Source organism: Arabidopsis lyrata (genome assembly GCF_000004255.2).
Source record: "Arabidopsis lyrata subsp. lyrata unplaced genomic scaffold ARALYscaffold_7, whole genome shotgun sequence".
NCBI classification, from domain to species: domain Eukaryota; kingdom Viridiplantae; phylum Streptophyta; class Magnoliopsida; order Brassicales; family Brassicaceae; genus Arabidopsis; species Arabidopsis lyrata.
Window position 1 is genome coordinate 23,322,381 of NW_003302549.1, and position 23,292 is coordinate 23,345,672.

General features: G+C 33.8%; 6 protein-coding genes and 2 long non-coding RNA genes across 12 annotated transcripts; 3 read left to right on the forward strand and 5 right to left on the reverse strand.

The window, feature by feature from the left end:
• Nucleotides 1-27: 27 nt before the first annotated feature.
• On the reverse strand, nt 28-2,311 carry LOC110226576 (uncharacterized protein At3g43530-like). The gene is made up of 6 exons (XM_021018528.1): nt 2,092-2,311; nt 1,484-1,695; nt 663-1,397; nt 423-584; nt 119-346; nt 28-45 (listed from the first exon to the last, which is right to left on the reverse strand). Exons 2-6 carry the CDS (start codon nt 1,682-1,684, stop codon nt 28-30), a joined length of 1,344 nt encoding a protein of 447 aa, XP_020874187.1. The 5' UTR covers nt 1,685-1,695; nt 2,092-2,311.
• Nucleotides 2,312-2,325: 14 nt separating this feature from the next.
• Nucleotides 2,326-3,074, forward strand: LOC110226279. The gene has a single exon (XM_021017335.1). It carries the CDS (start codon nt 2,489-2,491, stop codon nt 2,927-2,929), a length of 441 nt encoding a protein of 146 aa, XP_020872994.1. The 5' UTR covers nt 2,326-2,488; the 3' UTR covers nt 2,930-3,074.
• Nucleotides 3,075-6,497: 3,423 nt separating this feature from the next.
• Nucleotides 6,498-8,212, forward strand: LOC9306861 (EID1-like F-box protein 2). 3 transcript variants are annotated; one of them, XM_021017314.1, is made up of 2 exons: nt 6,498-6,869; nt 7,151-8,212. In XM_021017314.1, the coding sequence occupies exon 2, from the start codon at nt 7,160-7,162 to the stop codon at nt 7,907-7,909; it is 750 nt and encodes a 249-aa protein (XP_020872973.1). In that variant the 5' UTR covers nt 6,498-6,869; nt 7,151-7,159; the 3' UTR covers nt 7,910-8,212. The 3 variants fall into 3 exon arrangements, with proteins under 3 accessions (XP_020872973.1, XP_020872974.1, XP_020872972.1); XM_021017315.1 differs by having other exon boundaries at nt 6,498-6,831; XM_021017313.1 differs by having other exon boundaries at nt 6,498-6,761.
• Nucleotides 8,178-10,433, reverse strand: LOC9304802 (pentatricopeptide repeat-containing protein At5g39350). The gene has a single exon (XM_002870745.2). It carries the CDS (start codon nt 10,289-10,291, stop codon nt 8,267-8,269), a length of 2,025 nt encoding a protein of 674 aa, XP_002870791.1. The 5' UTR covers nt 10,292-10,433; the 3' UTR covers nt 8,178-8,266.
• Nucleotides 10,434-10,504: 71 nt separating this feature from the next.
• Nucleotides 10,505-12,391, reverse strand: LOC9306862 (histidine-containing phosphotransfer protein 3). Its single transcript, XM_021017329.1, has 6 exons — nt 12,042-12,391; nt 11,367-11,497; nt 11,208-11,279; nt 11,042-11,113; nt 10,863-10,935; nt 10,505-10,784 (listed from the first exon to the last, which is right to left on the reverse strand). Exons 1-6 carry the CDS (start codon nt 12,273-12,275, stop codon nt 10,731-10,733), a joined length of 636 nt encoding a protein of 211 aa, XP_020872988.1. The 5' UTR covers nt 12,276-12,391; the 3' UTR covers nt 10,505-10,730.
• Nucleotides 12,392-14,167: 1,776 nt separating this feature from the next.
• Nucleotides 14,168-15,259, reverse strand: LOC9306863. Its single transcript, XM_021017330.1, is given in 2 exon segments — nt 14,168-14,533; nt 14,641-15,259. Coding segments are annotated over 2 exon segments (624 nt in total). The 5' UTR covers nt 14,988-15,259; the 3' UTR covers nt 14,168-14,256.
• Nucleotides 15,260-17,662: 2,403 nt separating this feature from the next.
• On the reverse strand, nt 17,663-18,975 carry LOC110226289. Of its 3 annotated transcripts, XR_002330361.1 has the most exons (6): nt 18,908-18,975; nt 18,635-18,813; nt 18,501-18,550; nt 18,375-18,394; nt 18,093-18,202; nt 17,663-17,753 (listed from the first exon to the last, which is right to left on the reverse strand). It is a non-coding gene; the product is annotated as an uncharacterized LOC110226289 (long non-coding RNA). The 3 variants fall into 3 exon arrangements; XR_002330362.1 differs by lacking the exon at nt 18,375-18,394; XR_002330360.1 differs by having other exon boundaries at nt 18,375-18,550.
• Nucleotides 18,976-21,189: 2,214 nt separating this feature from the next.
• Nucleotides 21,190-22,141, forward strand: LOC110226286. The gene is made up of 2 exons (XR_002330355.1): nt 21,190-21,325; nt 21,872-22,141. It is a non-coding gene; the product is annotated as an uncharacterized LOC110226286 (long non-coding RNA).
• Nucleotides 22,142-23,292: the final 1,151 nt, after the last annotated feature.

The window sequence follows — 23,292 nt, forward strand, 5'->3', positions numbered from 1 at the left end:
AGCTTCTCCATCTCTTATACACGTCCTTCATAGCTTTGGCAACCTCTGTTTTCACCATCCTCTTCACCAAATAAGGTAAAAGTAGCTCCTCCTTCTTCTGTGAAGCTGCTGGAACAACTTGTTGCGGCTCTTCCCTATGTGAAGCTGCTGGAATATGTCCCTCTCCACATCCTCGATAATACACATCAACCTTATGAAGATCCTCCCAACAAATCTTCTTCTGTTGTACGTCGAGACGCCACGCATCTGTAATAGGGTCCAATGAATCCTCGGGTTCAGCTCGTTCCATAATCTCCAGCAAAAGACCTTCCTCAACCGCTGATGGTTGGAGGATACTAATTATGTCCTGCAAAGAACAAGAAAACAGAGGTTAACACATTCATACATAAAAATACATAAACACATTCATACACATTCTTTACCTTAGTTGTTCCAAGCGCTTGGTTGACTTCTTCAAGTGGAAAACCTGTCATTCCATTGTCTTTAAATTTCTTCTTGCACATCCGTGGACATCCATCATTTGCGCCTATTACACCTTCTTGAAATTGTTTGGACAGCTTAGGAATGCATTCAAACGCCAAAACCTATATACATTTACACAATCATATATCTTAAAGAATCCAAAACAGATTTACTTATTATAGAAAAGCACAGAATTTTACCTCAAGAGGAACTATGAACCCGGCAAACAAATGGTCAGCTTTCACTTTGCCATTTAACCGCTTCTTCATTAAGCGATCAATCTTAGACATAGTGTCTTCAAAAGTAAGCCGCCCCCAAGGAAACTTTTTAACCTCTTCCAAATCATTCACTATCTTCAAAATAAATGGAGGTATGCTATTATACCTTCTCCCTCCTCTTATTATCGTGCATAAGAAGAATAAGACCGCCACCTGCAATCGATCTCCATCACACACACCTTCCATTGACTCTAGCATATTTTCCACATCGCTCACTGTTACACTTCTTGTTCCAAAGACCCTCTCCACAAAGGCATAACTACCAAAATTGTTTGCATTATGATCTGATGCATAGTCATGACAGTCAAATCCAGTGATCAAAGCATGTTCCCTCATCGAGTAGCGTATTGGAACGCCATTCACCACAAACCAGCTTTCCCTCTTCTTCTGTGTTGAAGCAGTCCGCATAAGAAGCATTAACATACCTTGCAGCTTATTTTTCCCTTTCCTAACCAAGTGAAAGACGTGCTTGAACTGCTTCTCATCTCTAAACCACTTCATTTCTTTGTCACTCAGCTTCACACTAATGGCATCCAGCGTGTTACCAATGGTACACCTTGTTGATATCTTCAAAGTCTTATCATACTCCTCAGGACTAAAGAAAAAACTCTCAGGCTGAAGAGGTAAAGCCTCATCCTCATCCATCTCCTCTATTTCCTGCAATACAAACACAGATAATTTCAGTTCCACAACATAGTTGTACTCAATTGTACTAAATACAATCAAACATGTTTATTACTTACCTCATGGTCAGACACGACATTCTCCGGAGATGGTTCGACTCCTTGATCTTCCATGACATCATCCACTGCAGCTCCTATCTCTGAATGCTTTGGATTCGATTGCTTTTGTCTTTTGGGACTTCTAAGCTCGGTAGATTTTTCACTTCTAGAACAAGATGGTTCACTTCTAAAACTAGAAGCTCCTCTTCTGGTAATAGGCATTGTAAACCAACCTGCAACAACAATCTAATTAGATATCTACATAATTATAAGTAATCCGAAATATATTCAAATCCAATAAACACAATTTGAATCAAATCAAATCCGAAAATATAGAGAAATCATACAACTAGTCACAATGGTTATTAACAGAGGCAATTTCAAATCCAAATTGTATTTCAAATCCATCCCCAAATTGTAAACATAAAATCTGAATTATATCCATAAAAAACCGAATTCAATACAAAACATATCCATAATTCATCTGTTTTAAACAAAATCAAACTTTTATTAAGCCCAAAACCTTTATCAATCGAACCCTATTAAACTCTCAAAGAGAAATCAAACCCTAATCAAACCAAAATTAACAAATCAATCGAAATATACAGATCAAACAAAAGAAATCTTACAAAGAGCACACACAGCGGAGAAGACACGGCGGATTCCTCAGATTCACGGTGGATTTCTCGGATTCAAGGAGTATCCAGAGAAACGAGTGAAGACGAAAGAAGAAGAAGATGAAAGAGTATCGAGTGAAACAAGATAAGAGAGAAGAAGAAGAGGATCTAGAAGAAGAAAACGAAATCGGAAAAGCTTTCGTCTGTGGTTGAGAGAAAAGGAAGACGAAGGAGAGTTTTCCCAGCTGATGATTTGTTAGCTGATTCTTACTCTTGGTGCGTGGGAAATGTCGTGTGTAATGGCTTCTCCGCTACAACTACTTGGGAAGCTTTGAGGCCAAGAGATTCTGTAAAGGAGTGGTCTAGCTCGGTCTGGTTCAAAGGAGCTGTGCCAAAACATGCTTTCACCATGTGGGTGTGCCCTCTAAATAGACTGCCAACGCGTCAGAGGTTAGCTGTTTGGGGACAGATTCAATCCTCGGAATGCTGCCTTTGCACTATTGAAACTGAAGCCAGGGATCATCTTTTCCTCGCTTGTGAGTTCTCTTCCCAGATTTGGAAAATGGTCTTCAATCGCTTATGCCCACGGCAAAGACTTTTCTGCTCATGGGCTGAGCTCCTCTCTTGGACACGGCTGTCTTCTTCCACCGCGCCTTCTTTGCTCAGAAAGGTAGTGGCTCAGGTTTTGGTCTACAACATTTGGCGACAACGGAACAATGTGCTCCACAACTCTCAGCGGCTTGCTCCGCAGCTTATCGTCAAGATGCTCGACCGGGAGCTGCGCAATATCATCACTTCAAGACGGCGAAAGAAGCGTTGGCGCAGCTTACTGCTCCTTTGGATTAGATAGTTGGTCTTTCTTTCCCTTACATTATTGTAGCTTTGTTTTATTTTTTTTGCCTTGGCTGCTCTTATTTAGGTATTACCTTTGTAAAACCTTTATTTCATTTATATGATATTTACATGATTAGCAAAAAAAAAAAAGTAAGTAAAGTCACAAATACAGACTTAGAAGGTTTTTTTTTTGCAACCTAGATTCATATAATTAGACTAGATATGGACCCGTGCGTTGCACGGGTTACCGGTCGAGATTATCATTTTTAATACTTTTATTTTATTTTTGTAAGCTTAACTAAAATTCTATAAACATATATATTTTTGAAAATACAGCGTAATTATTTCTAAATATAGATTTTTTTAGTATAATGCGCAATATAAAACATTATTTATAGTTATGTTATACTAATTATTAAATCATCTAATATAAATATTGGCCTGTTTATAAAATTATATAATTTTTTGCTTATTATAAGTTATGAAGTCATAAATGTTCATATGTTGTATTATTGAATTTTAATAAGTAATTTACATCCATCGGAAGAGTGTGTAACATCTTATAATTTTAATGTGGGCAAGATGAAAACAAAACTATGACAATAAGAAAAGATAAAATTCTATAGTTACGTAAACATATGAACGATATATGTATAATATGTAAATATATAGTCTGAATAACGTAAATATAGATGTTTTTTTAGAAAAGTTTGACGTCCTAATAAAATTTTGACAATAAAAGAAGATAAAATATGAGACAGTCTATATTCATGTCATGTAACTTTACTTGATAATATGAAATACTTTCAATAGAAATAAACAATCTTATAAGAAATTAGAGAATATACACTAAATAACTTAAGACTAAAAAAAAATTAAGAAAAAAAATCAAACTAAACATTATCTATTTGCTACATGACTTTTGTCAATTTAGGCCCATATTACCAATTTCTTCGTTTTTTCTTCTTTCTAATTTTCAAATCTCTATGTATCTCTAGTTAGATTTCTCTTATTTTTGCTCGAACTCCTCTATCTTTCTCCTTCTTTTCCTCTCGTCGGATTTCGTCACCACCATATCTTTATTTATTTTCTTTCATATCTTCATTTCTCGCATTCGTCGGGCATCACTACCGAGTCTCACTACTTAACCCACCACCACAACCGAATCTCACTACTATCACAATCACCACCATCATCAATACCGAATCTCGCTAATTCCGACTCACCACCTTTATCAATATTTACCGACGCCACCACCACCAAGTTTGAACCACCATCATCAACACCAACACCACTGATACCGCCTCTTATCCACTTTTCCCAACTTCTCTTATTACTTCACCTTCTTTATCTCCTCCGACATTAGACCAAGCCTCTCCGACAATAACTCTAGTCTATGTCTATCGCCATTCATAATTATTAATTTGCCTCAATTGCCATATATTCATTAGATCTAAATATCACATGCTATTTTAAAAAAAAACATTGTGATTCGAAGTATTTTTTTATAATTGATATTATATAATATCGTTAAGAAATTAGTTTGATTGATGAGAAAATATGAGCTAATCTATTTGTTTATATAAAAGTGATTATTTACTATCTTTTTCTTATAGGATTAATAACTGATTGTATAATTTTCTTTATTTTTTTTTCTAATTTTAAATATTTTCTTGTACAGTTAGTAACTTATAAATAACACGTTTAGCATAATTTTATAATTTCGATTTTTATGGAAATATACATATAAATTCCTTATATATATGTATAGTTTTCTTATTATGATCTTTTCATATTTTTAAAACTGTTTAAATTTAAATTTTTTTATAATTATCTTTTAAAAACAAAATTTTTGTTTGCTAGATGGCAAAAACTCTTATGGAAATATATGTACAATTTCCTTATAATTAGCTTTTTACATTTTAAAACTGTTTAAATTTATAATTTTTTTAATTATCTTTTTTTTTAAAGGAAAATTTTATTTGACACATGTTAAAATCTCAGATCAAAAAATTGACACATGTCACGATCTCGTGAGTTACTAACTTTGAAAACCATAATTTATATAATAAGATATGAAATATTAATTTGTACAAAATATCTAAATAAATATCAAATTAATTAAGATTAAAAATACATAAAACATAAAACATAAAATTGAAACATAAAATTACAAAACTACAAAATTAAAACCAAACAAACATAAAAACTAAATTTAATAAGATAATTAAACATTTATGGTCTGAATATACTAATTCTGAAAATTTGTACAAATGTAATTAATTTTCTAATATTTTTAATTTATGGATTGTAATCTTATAATAAGTAAGTTATAGGGATAATAGTATTTATCAAAAATATTAAAAATAAATTCTTCAATTTAATAATATAGTAATATATAATACTTTTTGTAGTATAAAATTTTGTGTTGTGGTTGGAGATAAATAAAAAAATAAGACATCATAATATATACCAAATTTAGTATGATTTCAACTCCAAATTTAGTTTTGTAGTTAGGAGTTACTCTAAAGACTGATCACTAATAAGTCTCAGTCACATAAAGTCATAAAGTGACACAATGACACTATTCCACATGTCTGATGTATCACTCGACCTTGCGTTTGTTACGAAACTGACTTTTTTATTTTTTCAACTTCGTTCGATTATTTTTTTCTCACTATTTCATGGAAAATTCAGCTATAATCGTGACAAACAAAGTAGAAGAAGTTAATTAAACTTTCCACTAATTAAAACACACAATAATACGTAACTGTTGAACAAAAAAATAACTATAGACTTGATTGGTTCTCTCGCTAGCATTCGCCTAGCGGTTGTTAGTACTCGGTTGCGGTTATTAACGGTTGGTACCAATCATAGAAATCGTTTCATACCGTTTGAACCGCTCAAAATCGCTGGATTTTAAAAACTCTTTCTGCAAGCGTTTGCGGTTGCGCACGGTTGCGGTTGGTTTTAAAAAAAAATAAACAAAGAAAATGAATAAATTAAAATATATCTTATCAAGTCATATATATTCACGTTAATTCTAAAAATATAATAATTATCTAACTTTAATTTTCCAATATTACTAATTATTTTTGTTTTCAATATAAAATTTATTTAAATAATTAAAATAATTATTTATGATTTTTAGTCATTAATCATGTTTAAAAATTTTATACTTTTTCATAACTATAGTTTTTGGTGTTTTTATACTTTTTATAATCATATATTAAATTTACTTTGGTAAATTTTGGTTTAACCGCTATCGTACACGCTGATCAACCAGTCGTAAATTTTTCGCAAATGCACCCATTTTCAACCGCTAAACCAATCGGTCAAAACGCTAAATAACGCTTAAAATCGCAACCGTCCGCTTCTGCAAATTCTAACAACCGCAACCGCAACCACAGCCGCTGCGTTTAAACTCCTCAAACGTACAGTTACTGTTAACGGTCAAACATGACGGACTTCTGAAGTCACCAACTCTTCAGCTCCGTCCAATCAAATGAAATAGCCACACCGTAAACCTTACCGTATCTGAACACAGCTCAGAGTCGCAGACAAATAGAAAAACAATCAGAAAAACAAAAATAAAAAATTAGGAAACAAAGCAGATTTGCTTCTTCTCGATTCTTTGCAATTTGCATGCATTGCTCATCAAAAATTCCTTTCTGGGTTTTGTTGGAAATTAGCTGTATTACTTGAAATGTTGAAACTTTACTTTATTTCTTCTTCTTTTTTTGGTCAAATTTTGTGTTCTCTCTAGATCAAAACCCTAATTCTCAATTCTACTCAAAGTTCCTATTTTTATAGTTCTTTGAGGAAGAGAAAGATTGGTGTTTACTAAGGTGAGAGATTCTGTTCTTATGGAGATCTTTCGCATTGTAGGATGGTTTAGGAATTGAAAATCATCTTGGGGTTAGTGTCTTCAATGGATCTTGATATTTTGATTTTGGGTATGTGAGAATCTTTAAAGGTCTAATTTTTACTTATTTAGGTTGACCTGTGGATAAATTTGAATTCTATAGCTGATTATATATATAAAGATTGCATCTTTGATCTTGGTTTAGTTTATATAATCATTTGAGTCCATGATTTGGTCAGCTTCACAATTAGTTAAAGAGTTTTTGCTTTACTTAATGCAGTTGTACAATGAAAATTGCAACTTGTGTGGTTCTACTGTATGAGACTTATCTTATCTAAAGACTGTTTCTTTTCGATTTGTTTGTTTTACAAGGTTGAGGAAATGATAATAGCAAAGCAATACCGTTGCATTCACTCGGCGACTTGTCATTGCACGAAAGGACATCTTAGCGAAGAAGTATTGTTTCTTATGGTTCAGCATCTAAACTGGAACCCTAATGTGATTGCGACTCTATCTTGTGTTTGTAAATGGTTTGATGATCTCGCTAAGCGGTTATTGTGGAAAGAATTCTGCAGAGCTAGAGCACCTAAGATGATGAGTGACCTTCAATCTAGTGGTAGCCATAGTGTTGATGGGAGTTGGAGAGCACTTGGGAAACTTTTGATTTACTGCTCTGGTTCAAGCAAAGGTGGACTCTTTAATGATGTTCAAATCTCTGGTCATTTTGTTCACAGAACCCGATTCTCTAGAACATCAGGAAGGAGCTTTCTTCCTCCACAATGTCGAACTGATGATATTCTCTATGTTTCTGATCCTTGTGAACATCTGGATCAAGGAGAAGATGGTGATTTGGGATTCTTCCGTGGGATTTTTAAATCGTTTTCAATGTCAAAGGTGAGGAAGTTGCTTATCAAGAAAGGGACACCATTTCATCCCACGGAAGTTTGTCCGTATTGCAAAGCAAAGCTGTGGAGTATGCTTCAGGCGAAAATGATACCACAGAGTGCTAGCTGTAGATTGGGGGCTTATGAAGATAGCATTGAGTATTATGTTTGCCTCAATGGGCATATGCTAGGAGTTTGTACACTCTTACCCTTGTCTGATTCTGAAGGGGCTACCGAGTTTCAGTGACTATAAATTCCCGACCTTGCGTTTTCCTTTGCAGAAAATGCTTGAAGCTTGGTTATAAGTTATGATGTCGTCTCTCTGTTTCTAATGTACCAGTGAATTGTTGTTGCTAGACTTTGGGAATCATCACTTTGCAAAGAGTTGATGTGAAGTGTATCATAAGCTGAAGTTGTGCAAGGTTCAACGATTTCAGATTCTCAATCTACCATTGGTTTGCATCGACAAACCATTTGTTGATTCTGTGCATGTATATGTATGAACAACACTTGCAAATTGTAATAGACGCATTTATTTCTGCTACATTTATAATCATTTGACCCCAAAAAAACTAGGAATCTCTTCTAAGTCTCTCATCTTTTGTCAACTTGAATTACTTCTGATCTCAATTGTGCTATGACCTGGTTTCTTCCTCAATCCAACATTCTCCATCATGTTTCTCACTTTCTCCATATCTTTCCATCGTCCTAAAGCCGCATAGATATTTGCCAACAACACGTAATTGCCCGTGTTCTCTGGTTCCAGCTCGAACAACTTGTTTGCTGCCATTTCTCCAAGCTGGACATTCTCGTGTGTGACACAAGCAGCAAGCAATGCACCCCAAATGGTTGAGGTTGGTTCAAATGGAATTGTTGTAATGAGATTGTAAGCTTCGTCTAACCGACCTGCTCGACCAAGGAGATCAACAATGCAAGTGTAATGGTTTGATCGGGCTAACGTTTTGTAATGTTCAAGCATGAAGCTGAATAATGTCAAGCCTTCTTCAACCAAACCCGAATGACTGCAAGCATTTAAGGCAGAAGTGAATGTGATTTCGTTTGGCGTCACACCAGATCGAACCATTTCCATGAAAACTTGCAACGCATTATGACCATCTCCGTGCATCCCGTAGCCAGAAATTAAAGCACCCCATAGAACTACATCTTTGCTCTTGTGTTTTTCCTGGATTCCATTGAATATCTTGTGAGCGGATTCTAAAGTTCCACACTTTGAGTAAACATGAACCAGCCCTGTAGCAGCATCGAGGCTTGACATAAACCCGGTTTTGGTTAGGTAGCAATGGATATTCATTGTTTGGCGCAAATCTGCCAAAGTTGCATATGCTGGAAGTAGACTGTTTAATGTAGCAATGTTGGGTTCTACATCTTCCCGTCGCATCCGTTTGAACAGATCCAACGCGTCCCTCACAAGTTCATTCTGTACACAACCAGCGATAATTGCACTCCAAGGACCGGTATGGTTTCTTGAAGCCCCCGAAAAAACTCTAAAGCAGAGGTCTATGTGCTTGCATTTAGCATACATGCTGATCAAAGACGTTTCGATGATGATGTCGGAACAAACCTTTTGCCTTATCGCCCAACCATGTAAACATTTACCATCATTCAGCTTCAAAGCATCACCACATGCTGAAACAAGAGACGCTATAGTCACAGCATTAGGTCTTACGCCTTCAAACTGCATCAATCTACACAACTCTAAAGCGTTTTCCACATCCCCATCTTCTATATATCCGTTAATCATACACGTCCATGTGATCACATCCCTGCGTTCCATCCTGCCAAAGACAAATCTCGCCTCATCCATACGACCACATTTCAAGTACATATTCACCAACGCATTCTTCACCTCAATTTTATCCCCTAACCGCTTCTCTTCCACTAATTTATGAACATTTCTTCCCATTTCCAAACCCTTCAAGTGACCACAAACAGGCAACATGGACACAATCGTAGCATGGTCAGGATCAACACCTTCATTAACCATCCAATCAAACATCATCAACGCATCATTCATATATCCATTCCTATAATACCCACTAATCATTGTATTCCACGAAATCACATCTCGGTTCTTCATCACATCAAACACATTCCTCGCCATTTCAACCCTCCCAAAGTTCATATACATAGCTAACAACGCGTTCTGCACATACTTATCCATACCAAACCAACTTCTCAAGATCCTCCCATGAATAACCAACCCCAAACTAATCGATTTCAATTCTCCAGCAGCCTTGGCAACAAAAGGGTATGTATAACCATCCGGAACACACTTAATTCCCTCACTAACCATCCTAATAAACACGTTAATCGCATCGTGATACAATCCGTCACGCACATACATTCTGATAACAATGTTATATGAAAGCAAAGAGCTTTGAGGCATTTCGTCGAACAGCTTCCGTGCATAAGCGATGTGGCCACATAAAGCATAAGTTACGGAGAGAGTCGAGAGAATGTGGCCGGAAACTCGACCGCCGGTGATGACGTGGCAGTGTAAAGCTTTGGTTTTGGAAATTGATTGAGTAGCTGCATAGTGATTCAAGAGAGATTGGTATTGTTTGACGCTAAGTGCGTTTTTGGCTCTGCGCAAAAAAACCTCACTCATTTGAAAAAACGACTGTTGAAAAAATCTATTGGGTTGCAATTTCTAAAGCCAACGAGCGATAGCTGACCAAAATGCGTGGCGTTTTGTATTTCCCTATGAGAACTGCGTGACGTTTTTCTTCTTTTTTTAAAAGGTTTTTATTTTCTTAAATCCTCTGTTTCGGACAAAACCCATTTCCCTTTTGAAGCTACGGATTTGCTTCTTCATATGGTCTTATGAGATGCAAATTCATACTATTCAGATAAGATCACTATCAAGATCCAAGAGATGATACAAAAGATACATAGTACTGATCTATGAACAACAATCACCTCACTTTTCCACACATTCTCAAGAGTTTTTTTTTTTTTTTTCTAAGTTCAAATCCGAGTAGTACTCGCCTGAAGAATGCAACTGGATCATCATCATCTCGCTATTCTGTTGGCGATAGGTCTATTGTTTATATATCCACTTGAGGGATTCTACCACCAGCTTGGACAATCTGTTGCTCAAGCTGCAACCAAACAATGCAAGAATTATTCATGAATTCGAAAGCAAATTAAAACCGACACAATAGCAGCTGTTGACTAACATTAAACAAATCTTGAAGCTTTGCTTTTAAAGTCTTGTACTCAATATCCACTTGCTGCAAACATCTCACACACCTATAACAGAGATTGTTTCCCAAATTAAAAGTTTCAACAATCAAATGAACATAGCAGAAATTTGAGATTCTCCTATATAGAAGATCCGGAAGAAAAAAGAGCTTACCCTTCATAGTTCTGAGAGTCGCAACACTCCTTGAGGGTAATACAAAGACCTTTGACTCTCTTGGCACCAACACTTCATTAAACAACAAGAAAGGAGCTCTTCACTGAGACTAGCTAGATCCGAGATTAGACAAAAGACTGAGACTATAGGGATCAACGCGACATACCTTGAGCTACTACCTTTGAGTTGATGAACACTAGAACCTACTAGCTTGAAATCTACATTTCCTGTCTGATCTCTGAATTTATATGTAAACAATTATTAATCATATATGCTTCTTGAATCTTGATAATAACTAGTGAATGAAAAGTAAAGAAAAACTTACAAAGCTCTAGCCATATTACTGATAAGCTTCTCACAATCTTCAAAGAAGAGAGTAACAACCTCAGCCACAAAATCAGGACTACATTCATCTTGCAGCTTTTTCAATTCAGTGAATTGATCATCCAAAAACCCCTTCACAATACCAAAAATAAAGAATCTCAGAAACCCATGTCAGAAACACTAAACCCAATTCTTAAAATCCCCAATTTCCAATACATAAGCTTCAATAAGAACCCCTAAAACAGTAGAGACTAGAGATTTATCCCTAAAAAGGAGACCATAACCCATTTCACAAACACTAAACCCAATTCTTAAAGTCTCCAATTTCCAATACATAAGCTTCAATAAGAACCCTAAGACAGTAGAGAGTAGACATCCCTAAAAAGGAGACAACTTTGAAAAAAAGAGACAATAACCCATTTCACAAACACTAAACCAAATCCCTAATTGCCATAGCTTCAATAAGAACCCTAAAAACTGTAGTGAGCCATCTCTAAAAAGGAGACAACTTTCGAAAAGAAGAGACTAAACCCATTTCACAAACACTAAACCCAATTTCCAATAAGAACCCTAAAAAGGAGACACCTTTGAAGCTCAACCACAATTTCTAAGTTCTCTTCACCAGAAAAATACTCACTTCTATCATAAATCTCTAAGGGCAGATGCTAGAATTTACCTGGTGATAGAGAGAAATGGTGTAATCACGAAATTGTCTCTGTAACTGAGCAATGAGTGTGTCCATGGCTCTCTCTACTCGTGAAGGCAAAAGCAGAGAGAAGAAGAAGATGTAAAGTTTGATTTTTTTTCTTCTAAAACTTTGAAATTGCAATCCCAATAAAGAGAGATTCTTACAGATCATCAAATTTGGACAGAAATAAATAAAGAAATACTCACAAAACTCTTTTTCCATAAAGGGCAGAGAGAATTAGAATATGATTAGTTGTCAAAAAGACAACCTTTAGAAGTGAGAAACATTGATTTAGGTCATGAAAAATGGAATCTCTCATTCATGATTGATTCATTCATTCTCTGCGTTTAAACGTTTCTTTTACATTTTCAAAGTTAGGTATGTTTCTGTAATGTCAATCCACCGACACTAAAAGAATCTCACGCGCTGGAAGATTCTCTATAGACAAGTTCCTATGAGCTTATCTTTCATTTGAAGCATTACCGTGTGGACAAGACTCAAGAACATTGGTTTGATTCTTTTGACAGAGCTTCATAGAATCATATACTCTCTCATCAACTTGACCTCTGAAAAGTGAAAACAATCACATATTTTCAAAAGCTACGAAAGAATGTGTTAAAAGCATACTTATAGTGGCAGATTTTGCTGTTTATGACAAACTTATGTTTTTTTGCACTAAAATTAAGTTGTTTGGTAATTAACATACTTGGTATATAGTAGAGGCATTAGAGTTATTTCTTACTACTAGAGTAGTACTTTTCTTTTATTTTTGTTATAACAGATTTTGATATTAGATTTATTTTTCCGGCTGCTTTATTTTTATAGATCTGTTTTGGTATGAGTGAAATGTTTTATTTTTCAATTTGTTAGAAACAACTAATGTATATGATTGCGAGTTTTGTTCTTAGATTTGCGGAGGTCAAAGGAGGCGAGTCTGGGCTTTATTCGGTAACCGATCCAAGGTAGACATTGAAAGCAATAAATTTTGCCCCATGCATCCGTGGTCTAGTGGCAGAGGAAGCTTTGGAAAAGGGTGAAACTCTCAAACCTGAGTTCGATTCTCCCTGGAAACAAAAACACATTTGTTTGGAAAGTCTGTCAGTTGGACCTTGGCCCAATTGGTTAACCTGGTAGCCAGAAATGCAGGCGGCCTGACTACCCCTTGGCACTTAGTCGGAAGGCATTCCAAACTCGGGATAGGCAGAGTGGTAGCCCGTAAGGGCCTAACCGTTAACACGGTGGACCAGTCCACTATGTAGCACCTCGATACGTTCCTACCGGGGCCGACCGGATAGCCGATAGGGTTTATCAAAAAAAAAAAAAAGCAATAACTTTTGTTTTGGGGCATTGAGATTTAAACTAGGGAACTTTGGAGTGACGAATGCTTACATGACTTGCTAAGCTCAAGCAATATGAGGCGACATGCATTACATACCTCTTGCGGTCCTGCCACTCATTTGAAGGTACATATGACTAGGGCCGCCAAGCGAAATGAAAAAATGGTCTTTGGGCCAACAATTTTTTATGGCTCATTTAGAAGAAATTGGCATAAATAAATAGTAAAACTAAGGGTGAAACCTCCTTTGACCAATTGGTTGGACAAATGTTAATTAAAGTTTTTACACCAAGATGTCTGGGGTTCGAGTCCAAGATACTACGATTTATTAATAAATTTGCAGATTAATGGAGGCAAGTGTGCAGAAGATCTCCAGGAATGTACAATTACAGTCATTCGCCAGGATTCTACGCAGGGAGAGAAGTGTCGTCAGGTCGTGGATCATTGAAGGTGTCTCTCAAGCGCATGAAGAAGGAAGTGTCATTTGTTGTGGATCTAATTAATAAGGGTCGGAAGGAACTGTCTGTTGTAAAATCTTCTATGTAACATTTCTCATAATTTACAATAAATAATACAGACGTTAAAAACAAAAAAAATGTGAAAGATTCATATATGATTAAGACAGTATATTATAATTGAGAAAACAAAGTGTAAAATTTTATTAGTATGTATGTATTGGATCACCTCATGCTTGGCAAAATTTTAAACACTAGTACTAAAAGTAATTTTAAACACTGAAAGTGATTTTCAATTATGAAAAGGAATTATATATGTGATTTTTAATTTAGTGAGAAATCCATATCACAGCGCAAAAGAAAAATGTCCAACATTTGGTAAATTAAACAAAAAAATCTTGATGAAAAGTACTTAGCGAAGATAGCGGCAAATAGGGTGGTTTCCAAACAAAGTTGCATTCCTCTGAGAGCCAGGCTCGAACCGTAACATGGCTACATCACATGCATAGTTCATCTTTCCAGTTGTCCCATATCTACAATCCGGAAGAAGCAATCGCGATCCGAACCTTATTTCACCTATTTCCTTGATATCCTTCATAATATCTTTCAGAATCACACCGTCCATATCTCCTTCAGAAGCAATCGATGAAACCCTAATCAGCTGAGCTCACCATGGTATCAGATTGTAACTGATCAATCATGAAAAGGAATTACACAAAAATATGTGAACAAATAAGCTAAATAATTTTATAAAATTTCTAAAATATAGAGTATAGAATAGAAAAAGAGGTGTAACCTCTCTATGAATGAAGTAGCAATGGTAACACCTTTGTATATTATGGAAAACTGAAAGTTTCCTTTGAGACACATATACAAACCAGGAAGATCACTAGGGATCCTTAACAATAAATCCCATTTTACACTAAGACGAGTCTCGGTTATATTAAGGACCGTGAAATCGATAGAAGGTATTGTAATATTTGGGACATAATTTTGTTCTTCTTTGTGTTGTTCATACACAACGTACGTAAAAAAACCGAAAAACAATAAGACCACTATTACGAGAAAAAACGGCACATAATAATCTTTTAGTGTCAACGGACGCAAATAGGTGAGTTTGGGAACTAATGCTTCTATTTCCATTTAGAAACGTGTATATCTAAGCAAATTGTTTTTTTCTTTTTCTTATGTCAATGTTTTTTTTTTTTTTGGTGGGATTTCTTATGTCAATGTTAATATATAGCTGTTAATATCTTTTTCTTTCACAAAAATTTGATAAGGTTTTCAATCTTTTTTTTTTGATAAGTGTATATCTTTTTATTGATAACTTTCCATTCTGTATTATGTTTCCTTACTTTAATTAAGTTATGCTTTAAAATTTAGAGTAATGTAAGGAAGTTTAAAATCAAGAATTGATTCAAAATCCAAAAACTATGTGTGGGAAATATAATTACCTTATATAAATGTATTTTTTTCTTATTAAAAAGTGTATTTGTTGTTACCTTTTTTTGCATAAGGTTCCAATAATCATCTTTGTACAAATCTAGATTTTGCAATTTTTAAGGTACTAATTTCATTTTCTGTTTTTTTTTTGCTAAGAAAATTTATTTTTTGTTATTAAGTATTATAATATTATTTCTATTCACTTAAATACTTTTAAAAATAAAATCTGTTTTAATTCATGAGGATTCCCTTTTACACATGGTTCATCTAATGCAAATCTAAATTATCACTTTTGCTTAGTTTTCCAAAATTACTCCTAAAATCCAGAAATATCACAAAGTTTTTTTTTTTTTTTTGAACAAAGTAAATATCACAAAGTTTATGTGGTTGAATGGTTACCAAAAGCTTTAATTTATACTAAAATAATTTACCATTTCTTATTATAAATTTTGGAACAATTAAATAAAGATAAAATGCATGGTATTTTGAGATTATTTTCAAATTTAAGTGTTTTCGGAACTAAAATTTGTTCTTAAGGACTTTAGATATATATTGCTTCAATAACCATTTTTACTAAGATATTTCTTTTGTTTTCAATAATCTGTTTTACATAGGCCCTGTTCTAAAAATCCCCGCCTCGCCCGATTACTCCCCGCTTAATCCCTAGACCCACCTTCTCCGCCTCGATTAATGACTAATCCCTTAAAAAAATCAGTTACCCGATTACTCTCCGCCGCCTAATCCGATTATTTTCCGCCTATTCTTACATATCCCGATTATTTTTTGATTGAAAGTATAAAACAACTCTTTTTTTTTTTGTTATTTAAACATTTGAATTGGAAGTTTGTGATGTTTTATAATAATTTATGTTCAAATTTTTAATAAAAGTCATAATTTTTAATAATAAATCATAAAAATTTGCCTTAAAATATATATTTTATGTGTTTATTACAATTTTGAAAACAATATTAGATTAATATATTTTTAAAATACTAAAATAACCCTAAAACTAATCTCCGATTTTAATCCGATTTTTCGATTAATCGCTGGGCCCATACCGAACGCCCGACTAGCGCCTAGCGATTTTTCAAACAAGGTACATAGGTGATAGGTGTCACACTCCAATGAACAATACTCTTTTCTTTCAAAAAAATATAATATTTTAGTTAGAAATCCTATATTATTATTTGGGAAGTATATCCTATAAGTCGTAACATTGATTTAGTAAAAAATTACAATATATACGATTAGAGATCTCTAATCATAATCATTTTAATTCCATGTCACTAATATTAAGCAATTCATTAAAAAACGGGTCAATGGGTCAAACGGGTTTAAAGATATTAAAAAGATTTTGTTTAGATATAATTCGAATTTATAAAGAAAAAGTTGTTCTTCACGTATCAAAAAAGTATTCACGAATCAGTTATATTTTTTTTAAGCTTAATCACACATCAAATTTAATCTGTTATTCAGTTTCCTTAAAATTCTTTCTAAATATTGTTGGTTGTTATATTTTGTTTAGATATAAATTCGTATAATCACGATTTTTAATCTTTGAGAATATATTCAGTTACCTTATAATCATTTATCGTCAATTGTAGATTTTTTTTAAATATTCTGTTTCCTATAAAGAAAATGTTTTGGTTAGCTTAATCACACATCAATATAATCTCTTATTCAGTTTTCTTAAAATCCTTTCCAAATATTGTCAAATATATCTCTTATATTAGTTGTGATTCTATATTCCAACTAATCTAGAATATACCTTTTCTTAAATATTATCTCACTAATTTAGTCTAACTAATATATTTCTAAATCTCCTAATATCATAAACGACGACCTTTACCTATAAATAACCATCTTAGCTTTACCATAATACTACCTTTGTCACCATAATCATCAGAGTCTCTCTTTTATATCCTGCCAAATTGTTTTAGCAGAATTTAGCTATGATTAGTCGCTACACTCCTGTCAACAACTTGAAGCCTTTCAAGACTTCTTGATGTATTTAAGTTAAGATACTTCATTCACTACAAGAAATTTGTTCATTGTTAGCGCTAAAAATATGCTATCTTACGTTATAGATAGCGAATTCACAAACGCTATGTTCTCGTCAGCTATGGTAGAGGACACCCATACGATAGCGTTTTCTGACATGCTATTATAGATCGTTCAATTATAGGGGTAATAGAATGCTGCAATATACTATATTATAGCACACATTTAGTAAAATAAATATATTACTAAAAGTATTACTACATTAACAATTTCTTACATAACATCATACAAAGTTTTAAACAAAATAAAGCTAACATCATAAAGATAAACTTCAATCTCATTTATATGTTTCGCCTTCCCATATCATCCCCGTCCATAATCTCTGTAAGCATGTGTACAAAAACATCAACATATATCACAGTCTTCAATCTTGTTTCCTCAATAGTTTTTATCTTAAAATCAATGCTGCATCAAACGCCAAAAATTTAACAAACTCAGAGAGACATCTAGAAGAAAATAAAGAGATAACTCATACATATATCAGTCTCTAATTTTTTTACATGGTAAAGAGATTCAAACCCAATAGTGGTGATGAAGCTCATGGTAATAATATTAAACAAAGAGGATGCTAAACTAATCCATGTATATAAACCAAATAACGAGATCACAAAACATGGTGAAATCATTAGTTGCAAATAGTTCTACCTAAAGTAAACACACCACACCATAAAAAACACAACAGTTTTAAAATCATCAGAATAAAGAAAAGAAAAGAGCAAGGTATTTATATTCTTAAAAGACTACCTCTTTCGTGAGCATTCGTCCTCAACATGTCCCACCTCTTTCTTAACAGCTCCTAAAGATGAAGAAGAATTGATTTCCACTACCTGTTCTTGTATATTCTGCTCATCTATCTGTAATAACATTAAAGCATAGGTATTTGGAGCAGCAAAGTATTAACATTATTTCCACTTGTCTTATAAACTAATCTCTGCATATCACAAAGAGAATACATATCTACAAAAGACAACCTATGTTTTTATCAAAATGTAAAACTAATTAAGATGTTAGAAATATCAAAAGCACCTGAATTATCCTTCCTTGTTCTTTATTTTGCCAACCATCAAGTCATCCACAAAAAATCCATAATATCAAACGGAGAAATTAACCAAACCAAGCACTAAAATTCAAATAGACAATGTGTAGCCAAACCTGAAGATCATCAACTTCACAGCCAACGTGGAGCAAGACCCTTATACAAGCTGCAAAATAAGAAATCAAACACAAAGGCTAGCAGTAACAAGAAAGTACCTTCCAAAATCCTCTCCTTTAAATAATAAAATCACATTAAATCATCAGAATCTTTTGATTCACTTCTCTCCGACTAATCTCATGTTGGACTACTAGTGCATGTCTCAGGAGCTTCAGGCTTTTCAACAGGTGTAGCCGTGTAGGTGAAGACACGACTTTCTTATTTTCATTACGAGCATTCTCGTTCGCAGCTTGCTTCCTATTGTTCATTTACCTACACTAAAAAGTTCAAATAAATGAAGTTACTAAATCCGAAGAGCAAATATAGACACATCATGTGTTAGAACTTAGTATTGAAGTAATCTTACATTTTTTTACGGTTCCACCACTCGAGATATTCAACAAGTCTCTCTCAAATCGTACAAGTTCCAGCTGCAACACTTTAGAAATCAAAATGATAATTTAATAGAAAGAGTTTCACACACGAGCTCCATCTCTAGATACAAAGAGTTTTCTTTTTGGATTTGAAGCTTACAGTTTACAGTTTTCTCCTAATGAAGAATACCTTTTTGGTTTTCCAATTTCCAAATTAAAGAAAGCTAAAATCCCTAATTGAGATGGCTTACCATTTTGCGAGGATGAAGAAGGAGAAGAAGAAGAGTCATTGAATCTCTACTTATCGAAGTATATTAATCCGTCCATCACCACCATTACCATGTCCTCTCTCTCTCTCTACTTCCCGATCTAAAACTCTTCGAATCATCCCTTTCTCTACTTGAATTCATCTTCTCTGTTCCCAAAGCGATTCTCCTCCACGGTAGATTGAAACTTCATCGTGAGAAATAGATCGGGATTGATAGGCACAGATGTGGGGTTTCGGTTGCGTCTATTTAATTTGGTGGTGGCGGCAGCGGCGGAAGCCATTGGAGGGGAGTTAGGGTTTGGCTGAGTTGATTCGAGAGAAAGGAAACTGGAGGAGGAGGGTGGGGAGAGACGGTCAGCCACAGTGGCGGTGACGGCGAGGATACAGGAAGAGGCTGCAACTAGCTTCAACGGTGGAAGCGACGAGATTTGTTAGTGAGCCTAAGAGTTTTTTTTTTTTCTAGTCTCTGAGATAATTTGTTTAGGTCTTTGAGAAAAGAAGAAAAACTAAAGTGTTCGCGGCTATCTAAATTTTTTGGCTAAGTATTGACGGAATACGTGATTTTAACTTCCCGCTTATTGATTTTCTATTATAGCGTTTATTAAATGCTATTGATAGAAATTATTCAAAATCAAAATCTCAAATCAATCATTCATAGCAATTAGTGAAACCGTGCTATTGTGAACTGCTATCAATGCTCACTTTTTTTGTAGTGATTCCTGGATTCAATTTACAAAAGGTTCTGGCATGTCATTGGAAATGATTTTGGAAGATGAGGTTGTAAGTACTATTGAAATTTTATGCAATTCTCTTTGTAATATATGTGTCGCAAGTTTTAACTCATCTTATTTTAATTACAGGGTAACAAAATTCAAGCATGCATCAAAAAAGAACATATCCGCAAATTCCAAAGGTATGTGAAGAAAGGAGATTGGAAAATAATTGAGGATTATACCCCGTGCTAGATAATAGCATTATACTTCCTCTCTCCTTCAACTTTATTCTCTCTTTATTTATTACCAAGTCATGTTTTTCAATCAAGTTACGATTCAACAACATTTAATTCCTATAATAAAATAACCAAATATGATAAGGAAAATAGATCTAAAATTAATCATATATAATCATATATTTTATTTAGTTCTACAAACAAAATATACAACCATCGTCAAATGAAATATACAACATTATATCTAAATAGTAATAAACATAGAATATTATGATATATTCCCTTTTATACTATACTATTACACTATATTATTTCTTACATAATTCAAACAAAATATACAATTTAATTCATAAAAAATATTAAACCCCGTTCTGTATAGCATGGGTCATGATAACATTATAAGAATTACATCTTCTAGAAGAAAAAATCATTTCATATGTACTTGTCTAATACTAGTTTGAAAGAGAAGCCTTAGAGGAGTTTGGACGTATCCGTCAAGACCCAAGCAAATCGATACTTTTCTTTGTATCAGAAACTCGGGCCATATATGGACTCTTTTTAAGTGCTATATATAATCAAAAATATTCAACCCATTTCTTTAGTCCAATGCTGAATATTATTTATCTTTCATGTATGATAGGTAAAATCCCTGTTCTAAAAATCTCCGTCTAGCCCGATTATTCCCCGCTTAATCGCTAGGCCCACCCTCTCTGCCTCGATTAATGACTAATCCCTTATAAAAATCAGTCACCCGATTACTCTCCACCTAATTCGATTAATTTCCTTCTAATCCGATTATTGAGGTTCATCTTGAATGGAAGTCTGGTTGGCCGGTACTTTCCAGTAGATTTTGCAACTGTAAAATTTTCCGCAGTTCTCCACTCTCCAGTTGTGATGAGCCTTTGAAACTTGTTGACTTGCTGTTTCTTGACAGTTGCATGAATCAAGGTACCCTGTATTTAGCAAATTAAGAGAATTTAACATTAGATGAACACATAACCATTAAAAGAGTAAATCTATACTATTGGTAAAAAGATACTTACAGATGTATCAGCAAGAACCATCTCGACAGTCTCCCCAGAGTATTGGGTGTATTGAGTCCATGAATGGACGATTTTCACTTGGATCTTCCATTGAGTCTTGAATGGTTTGACTGCATTAAGTTCGGTGATGGGAAGAGCCATTGTTTGAGAGGTATGCTTTGGGTTTGATAGCTTAGTGAGTATTGAGAATGTCGTTAACGTTTGATTTCTATATTTATAAGAGATGGAGGACATCTAGGGTTGCTTAGGATTTAGAAAATTACCGCCTAAGATAAGATTTGAGAATAAGAATAGTTAAGGTATATGCTTAATTTATTCGGATATGAATATATAGAGTTTGTTATAGGTCCACGAAAACTAATAACTAATCAAGGAAATCGAATATTAAGAGATAAGTTTTCTTTGAATCATCTAAATATATGGGATTGAGTTGTTATTGAAATATCGGTTTGGTTAATTTGAATGTATAGGTTTGTTTTTTATGGAAAATATCTTTATAGGTCCGAGAAAACTAATAACTAATCAAGGAAATCGAATATTAAGAGATAAGTTTTCTTTGAATCATCTAAATATATGGGATTGAGTTGTTATTGAAATATCTTTCTTGGTTAATGGTTAATTTGAATGTATAGGTTTGTTTGTTATGGAAAATATCTTTATATGCACGAATCTAATTTTATGTTTTGTTTTAATGCAGATCGGAGTACTAAATGCGAGAGAAATATAAAGGCCCAGCTTGACTAAGCCCAGTAAGCTCATTATGCACTTCTGGATGAAGATCCGACTGGTGGCTCCAAGATCCGCTGGTAATGGCTCCAAGATCCGCGTGTAATTGCCCTGGAAATTGTCCATTATACCCTCTGACGAATTTGGTTATTTAGTCGTAGGTTTAAAATTTTCCAATGGCATTCTATTATAATTTTTTACACTTTATAAGGTTAGTTAAGTTAGAATGATTCCCAATTAATAGTATAGATATATATACCCAATTTTGTTTGGTCAATGTTAATATACATCAATAAATAACTTCTTTTTATATTTTTTTTTGTATTGTTTCCTTACCTTTAGTAAATGTAGATCTTTAAAAAAAAATGTATATCTTTTTTATAACTTTTTCATTTTGTATTGTTTCCTTACCTTTAATAAGTTATGCTTTAAAGTTTTGATTAGTGTAAGAAAAAAAAAATTAAGGAAGATTTGATTCTAAACCTATAAAATATGTGAGATTGGAAAATATTATTACCTTATATAAATTTATTTTTATTAATTAAAAAGTGTATTTTGTTGTTACCATTTTTGCATAAATTTTCAATTATATCAAATTTGTACCAAATCTAGATTTGCATTTTTTGTGGTATTCTATTAGTTCTATTTTCTTACAACTAAAATCTATTTATTTAAATTACCAATTTATTTTTATAATAAATACAATTTTATGTTTAGTTCCAAAATTACTCCTATAATCCAAAAATATCACAAAATATAAGTTTATGAATTGAAGGGTTATTATAAGTTTAGAAAATATACTAAATGATTTACAAACTCTTATCCCATTAAACTTTTATGTGGTAAGTCTTAACTGGGTGTGTTGCGGTTACCTCGAATCTTCGTAGATGAGGTATTAATTGCGATATAGGATATGATAGATGTGGGCAACCTAAAGAGACAATTAACAATGTCCTTTTTGAATGCCCACATGCACGTCAGACATGGGCTTTATCACAGATTCCAACGGCACCCAACATTTTCCCATCAGGCTCTCTCTATGTAAATATGGATTTTTTATTTTGGCGAACAACATCTGATATACACATCGGCGTTCCCTTAGATTATTTGGTACTTATGGAATGCCAGGAATGACAAGATTTTTAATAACATGGACAAAAGTGCACCTGAGATTCTAAGGTTGACAGAAAATGAAGAGCAAGTCTGGCAATTGGCTTAGGTAGAAATCTCGGATGACAACCTCGAAACGGTGGTGGCGAATACTCACCATCATTCTAGAGTTGAACATACATAGCAGTACAGATCAGGATATCGGTGTTTCATAGACGGTTTTTGGAGAAAAAAGTGATCGTTTTCTGAATTAAGATGGTGTTGTTCTTACCCAAATGAAGG